This window comes from Eumetopias jubatus, unplaced genomic scaffold (genome assembly GCF_037043125.1).
Source record: "Eumetopias jubatus isolate StellerSeaLion01/CBP00866 unplaced genomic scaffold, mEumJub1_p1.0 scaffold_15, whole genome shotgun sequence".
In the NCBI taxonomy this organism is placed as follows: domain Eukaryota; kingdom Metazoa; phylum Chordata; class Mammalia; order Carnivora; family Otariidae; genus Eumetopias; species Eumetopias jubatus.
In genome coordinates this window covers 51,968,864-51,975,722 of record NW_028274821.1, presented here as the reverse complement: position 1 = coordinate 51,975,722, position 6,859 = coordinate 51,968,864, and the positions used below count along the sequence as shown (strand labels likewise).

General features: G+C 41.3%; 1 protein-coding gene across 1 annotated transcript in view; it reads left to right on the top strand.

Moving 5' to 3' along the window:
• The first annotated feature begins 1,674 nt into the window (after positions 1-1,674).
• Positions 1,675-6,859, top strand: part of LOC114218236 (RNA exonuclease 1 homolog) — a 43,612-nt gene continuing 38,427 nt past the window's right edge. The window contains 5 exon segments of the mRNA XM_088018792.1: positions 1,675-1,855; positions 4,188-4,636; positions 4,638-5,231; positions 5,233-5,352; positions 5,780-5,869. Of these exon segments, the coding sequence (XP_087874918.1) occupies positions 1,675-1,855; positions 4,188-4,636; positions 4,638-5,231; positions 5,233-5,352; positions 5,780-5,869 (1,434 nt within the window).

Genomic DNA, 6,859 nt, shown 5'->3' with positions numbered 1-6,859 from the left:
ATTCAATAAAATTATCTCAGCCATAAAAATTCTATCATGGAAAAAATACAAGAAAATAATTTAAGGTGTGGAAAACTCATCCAGTAAAAATAATCCTGGACAGTGACTTATGAAAATTATTCACTGTAGGCCGGTTAACATTAAAATGAGGACATTTAGATATCTATCTTATGGGGGGGCATTTTGGGGACTTTCAGGGTAATCACCACTACCTACACCCCCTCACCAAAGCAAAAAGAACACACTTCTTTGTGTTTTACTGGCGAAATAGTTATGCCCTATGAAGAAATGAAACTAAATTAGTACTAGAGACTCCTAGCATTCTTTTCTTTTAATTTTTACTTTTTAAATTTGTATTTTACTTATATTCAATTAATTAACATATAGTGTATCATAGAGGTACAGTTCAGTGATTCATCAGTTGCACATAATACCCAGGGCTCATTACATCACATGCCCTCCTTAATGCCCATCACCCACTTCCCCATCCCTCCACCCACCATCCCTTCAGCAACCCTGTTTTTTTCTTATAGTTAAGTCTCTTATGGTTTGTCTCCCTCTCTGATTTTGTCTTATTTTATTTTTCTCTCCCTTCCCCTATGATTCCATGTTTTGTTTTTTTAATTCCACATATGAATGAAATCATATAATTGTCTTTGATGTATTTGCTTAGCATAATACCCTTGCAAGTGATTTCATTTTTTTTGATGGCTAAGTAATATTCCATTGTGTGTGTGTACATACATCTTCTTTATTCATCTGTCAATAGACATCTGAGCTCTTGCCATCATTTGGCTATTGTGGACATTACTGCTATAAACACTGGGGTGCAGGTGCCCTTTCAGATCCCTACAAGACTCCTAGCATTCTTGTTTAAAAGTCATCGAGTTATCAGTCACTTATGAGGCCATCCATCCCAGGAGTATTTCAGTTTCAAAGACCAATGGAATATGAATATTGTTTCCCTTTGAGGAATTAGTTTCAACTGGAAGGATTTTGGGAATATGCGTCAGATCGTTTGTGGATATGTGTGGAGCTGGGGGTGGGGGTAGAGAACATAGGTTTTATCGCCTTCGTAAATCCTCACCTACTTTATGCTAGGCGGTTTGGTACATCACATCACACTGAAAGGCACGTTTCTTTCACAGATCAAGAAATGAAAAATCAGGTAAATCAGATACTCTGCCTAAGATCACCTGCTGGAGAGGGGCAAAGCTAAGATGTGCTTCCAAAGCAAGGTTCTCTCTGTGATCCATGAAGGTTACTAGTCAAATATAACAAAAGTCAAAGGAGGTTGTCAGGAGCAAGGTAGGCCTCACATAGGGCAGGAGATTCCTTAAGGGTCCTTTTAGCTCTTGGGAAATTGCTTTCCCTACTTCTAGCTTAGGTCTCTATAAACCTTCCCCACGGAGGACAGACGGACTCTCTACACTCACCTGCCAGGTCCCCTACCAACCATTCTCAGAGTCATTTGCTCCGTCTCTGATTTCCGCCCTGACTCCAGCCCCAGTCTCACCATTGGTTGCAAAAGCTCGGAAGCTCCGCCTTTGAGTAGCTATGGACTATATAAGACTGACCCTTGAGGGAAAAGAAGTGACCCGGCAGCTCACCTCAGATCTAGCTGGTAGTGGGCAGAGTTCCTGAGCCAGTGGGGGTGATCTTGAGCAGTGGCCCATGCTACCCTCTGCGGGTTACTTTTGCCATTTTCCGTGCCCTTTTGACGGCACCGGGGGTCTGTGCCAGCGTTTGTTTTGCCAGTTCAGACACCAGGACAAGCGGTGGGAACGGAGTGAGGCAGGTGGTTGCAGCTGCTTGGGAGTACTCGAGGTGCGGAGGAGCCTTGTTGAATCCACGGGTGAGAAAGAGCTCGTGGAAAGAACGTCAGGTGGGCTTGAGGAGGGATTGACTACCAACCATTCCCACCTGTTTTCTCCACCCACCCTTGAGAGGTGTCGAGAATTTCCTTGATCAGAAATAGGTGTAAGTCACATTTCAATCACCCAACTTCTCTCCAGTACTTAAAAAAGTATTATAGAGTGAGAAAGTTAATCACTATAGCATTACTATGGCTAAACTGGCCCAAAGAGATGTTAACCATATTTTTAGAAATTGTCTTCTCATCAGTGGAGATAGCTGGCAGATACCATGTAACGTGCAGTCAAGTTATGGTGGGGGGGGGGTGGTTGAGGAACCAAGTTGTCCCAGAGTCCCCAAGACTAAATCTCCCCCCATCACACCCCCAGGATCAGGAGCCTTAAGTGCCAACCTTTATGCTTTCTCCCGTGTTAAGTATGTCCTGAGATCTGCCAAACAGAAAGGGTGCTATGGGGGTTCTAACTGGGAGCGTTTTTCTCAGGCCTTTTGGGTGGTCGCAAGATTCCCGGAACCTGGGGGAGGTGGGGCAGTAATGTTTGGGAAGATGGAGTGGGCTGGCTGTCTTAAGAACCTCTCTTCCCGGGGTCGGGAGAAGGGAGCACCTCCGCCACAGTAACCAAGCGCTGTGCGCACCCGCCCCCCTCTACGTGAGTGGCTCCGCCCGCAGCTGCGCGCGGGGCGGGACCAAAGTCACGTGGTCAGAGGATCGGCGAGCCGGGCGCTGAGCAAGCGGTCTCCTTGCTGTGAGCTGGCAGATGCCAGCTCTTGGAGCGCGGGATCCTAGAAAGGCGTGCACAGGTTTGCTGGCTGTGAGATGGACTTGTGTGGTCTTCTCCTCCCTCCTTGCCACCCATCCCCATTGTGGAGTTACTATAGGGGTTTTGTATGCTCTGGTGAAAGGAGATAGGGTAGCACCGCCTTTGGAGCAGAAAGTATTTACAATCCAGAGGAACTCCTCTCAGTCACTTCTAACCTGAGCGAAGATTGTTAACGTGTGCCTTCAAACTTCAAAATCAGCTCCCTAAATGTAGCTTCTGATGAGAAAAAAGGTTTTTTTTAACTGGTGACATGGAGAGAAAGTATAATCTCCCTATTTTTTTTCAATAGCGCCACCAAAGCAGTGCCTAAACAGCCTTTCCGGAATCAAGGCAACCAAATAAAACCCAGCTTATGCTAAAATGCAATTCTGGCTGGTTATCCAGAGGTTAGTCGCCTGCCCAAGTGTATTTAAAGGGAAATTTGATCCAGGCGTTTGTTTGGATCCTAGGATAATTCTCATTCTTGTGCTTGCCTTTTGCCTTCTCCCTCCCTCCTCCACTCAAATGCCACACACTTCTGTAACACATTGTTTTAGATTTCAGCAGAGTTAATTTCTTAATAGAAAACGAAAGGCTGTTGAGCCAAGACAGTGCTCATTGTGTTAAGAAGAAGCATGTGTGTGTTACCAAAACATGGGGCTTATCTAAAAAATTCAGAGTTTCAAAAATTGGGACCCATCTGAAATCTGAAATCTCTTAAGAGAGAGGTGTGTAAATTATCCCATAAATGACAGAGGAAAGTGTATCTTGAAAAGAGGGAAGAAACTTGTGATTTCTTTAGTTAAAAGTCAGGAAGGAGCGGCCAGGTGCTGTGAACAGTCATTACTGCAAGGCTTCTCTCTTGTTACTGTCCTGGTTTTTCCTCAGGAGCGTGAATCCAAAACTGCTCTGGAGTTTTGTTCTATTGACTGAATTTTTTTTTTTAAGATTTCTTTTATAATGTATGTTGGGGAGGGGGTGTTTTATGTTTGAGGCAATCGGTAAATTACCAGGGACCTCAATGAGAATTTTGAGGCCCATTGAATTTAGGAGAGACTGGTGCTTTAATTAACTTTTTCTTGTAACCAAGATGTATTGGTGTATGAAACTATGTGCAGTTCTGTGTAAGTCGCATTCAGCTATTTGAACTCTTCAAATTGTCACTGGGTGGTAAATAATAAGGTGAATGGGGTATATCCAAACTGTATCACATTTGACACAGTTTAATAATTTTGTGTAAACCTGGCCTGCCCCACTGATATATGATCACTCTAGTAATGAGGCACGGATGTTATTTAATCAGTCATGGAGATGGGCTTGACATTTGAAAAACTTACAGAGAGCTAGTCCTTGACTTCTCATTCTGATTCTAAGAACCACTTGTGTGCTAATGGCTGGGTTTGGAGGAGTTAATGTCCTATTGATAGTAAACTACCTGTCCAGGATATTCTGGAGTCTGCATTTCACCTGAGGTGATTTTTAAAGATAGAACTCATCTTCCATTGACAAAACTAGGCACAACTATGGAAGAACTGGAGAGGCTCAACAAAGAAATTGAATCTGTCAAGACTGAGGTTGAAGAAAAGCAAAAGAGGCTCTCCAAGTTTACTTTAACGCTTGAAGAACTACCACGAAGCCACATTGCCTCGAGTGACACAAATTTGAGGCAAGATTTTCTTGAATATAATAGCCTTCTTCCAAAGGAAAAGTGGAATGAACCATCAAAGAACAAAGAGAGTCAGCCTAGAAAGTATGTGCTGGACCACAAATGTCCAGTAACAGATCTTGAATATGATCCCTTGCTCAATTATTCTGCAGGGCTGCTTGGCACATCGAAAGCCAGGCAGGATGAGAATGATAGACAGCACCTCTGCCACTTGAAAAAATCTGTGGGGGAAAATTGCCACAAGTCCCAGGAGAGCCAAAGACCTTATGTTTCACCAATAAGAATTACGATAAATCTTCCAAGAATCTGATGAAGATGACCTTGTAATGGATGTACCTCCAGTCATGCCTATTTCTAAAAAGTCTAAACCTTTGAGAGGTTTCAAATATCAGAATATGGACAAAAGGTTACATATAATGTCCTCAGAGGAGAGAAATCTTCAAATTAGTGGCACAGAAGTGGAAAAACTAGAGAAAACCCAACTAACCACACAAATAGATGATGGTAACAAATTAGTACCACCAAAATGGCTCATGCAAGGCTCACTAGATATTAAAAGTAACATAAACTTGTATGGTGTTAAAAACCACATTTCTAAGACGGGAAGCTTTGGTGGTGAGAAAAACTATGTCCGTGTTTCAGAAGAAAGCATACCTTGTGCACCTCTCAGTGACAAAGAAATACAGAACAGAATTTGTAATGAGAGTTATCCACGGAGCAAAAAATACGTAAAAACAATTTATGTTGCTCAAAATGAGGAAAATGAATGTTGGTATTCAACCCAGCCCCAAATCTCTTACTCAGATGAGTGTGCAGAAGACAAAGTGCTGAAAAGACAAGACAATAGTCAGGAGTTCACTACTTTTGAAGACAGCAAATTAGTTGAATTTGATTTTTGATAAGGAGCATACTGAAGAGGACACTCCCTCTGATTCAGATGACACTATGAAGGAATGTCTTCGAATTTTCACTGAGTTCACAGAAAGTAAAGCTTGTAGAGAGACTACTAAACAGGTCAGTTTTTTTTTTAATCCTTTTCCTAAATTTAAAGGAGTTTCCCTTAAATACATACTCTATTCTGAACTCTAGAAATATTAATTATATAACATTTATATGATATATATTCTAATACTTGTGATCAGTAATATATTGGAATGACAAGGGAAAAACCTTGATAATTGGCTGGATATAGTGTTTTGTAGACTTGACAGATTCCAGAGGCCATAGTAGTACAAACAGCAATTTATAGTTGATTTCCCAACTTAGAGAAGTCTTCTATAGTAGTTTATGCATGTCAAGTGATTCAAATTATTTTTTTGTGAATTATTTCTTAATAAGTTGCCCCGTATTTGTAGCTTGAATTCCTGTGGCTTTTCAGGAAAAATGCTAGATTTGCCTTTATTCTGCTGAAATTGGATAATTCTTATCTTTTTCCCACTAGGCTTCAGGAAAGCAAATGGAATTTGAGGTGTTGTATTATCAAAACATTTCTGGACCAAAAAAGAGAATTGCACACGTTGCCAAGTTTGATGTGAGTTATTTAGTTCCTCCCTTGTGGGGCACATTATTTTATAAAGTGCATGCCTTGTCATTTTGAGCTTTAAGTATGTTCCATTACTTACTGTCTTGTTATCCACCTGGGGGCACAAGTGGACACTCAATAAGTTGATTCCTACTTGTAAGCATTTTCTGCATCCTTCATTTTCTCCCCATTATATAACATTTTCATTAAAAGCAGGTATGTTGTTAATGCATAGCTTTTTAACTATAAATTGCTATGGTCGATCCTCATTATTTCCAGATTCTGTATTTGCGAATTCACCTATTGAAGTTAATTTGTAACCTTAAAATCAAGACTTGTGTTTATGTGGTCTTTTGTCAGCCAGCATAATGGCCAAAAAAAAAAAAAAAAAAATTTGCCTCACATGCACATTCCCAGCTAAGGTTGAACAAGGTAATACCACCTTCTTGTTTCAGCTGTCCTACTGCTAACATATGTCCTTTTCTCAATCTATTTAGTGCCACGTTCTTTGCATTTTTGTGGTGTTTGTTGGTGATTTTGCTGGTTCAAGTGGCCCCCAAGTATAGGGTTGTCTAGTGTTCCTGAGATCGAGAAGCCTGTGATGTGCCTCACAATGGCGATGAGTTGGATAAGCTCTGTGTAGGCATGAGTTACAGTGCTGTTGACCAGGAGTTCAATGTTCATGAGTCAGCAATATATACTAAGTAAAGAGTCTTTAAACAGAAACACACATAAAACAAGGTTAGGTTATTGACTGGAATGGGACAGGAGACTCTCTTGAACCTAACTCTGTGTTTGCCCTAGGAGCCATGGTTCAGTATTTCCCGATTCGTTGTTAGTGGGACTCCGTAGAACAGCAAGTGCTGTGAATAAGGGGAACGAACTGTAGATTTTCAAAGTCCTTTAAACCTCTTGTAACATTGTATGTGCTGAAGTTCTTTGACATTCCATGTAAGGAAGTTAAGGAGGCAGTGCTGTGAGAAGTATTCCTTTATCACT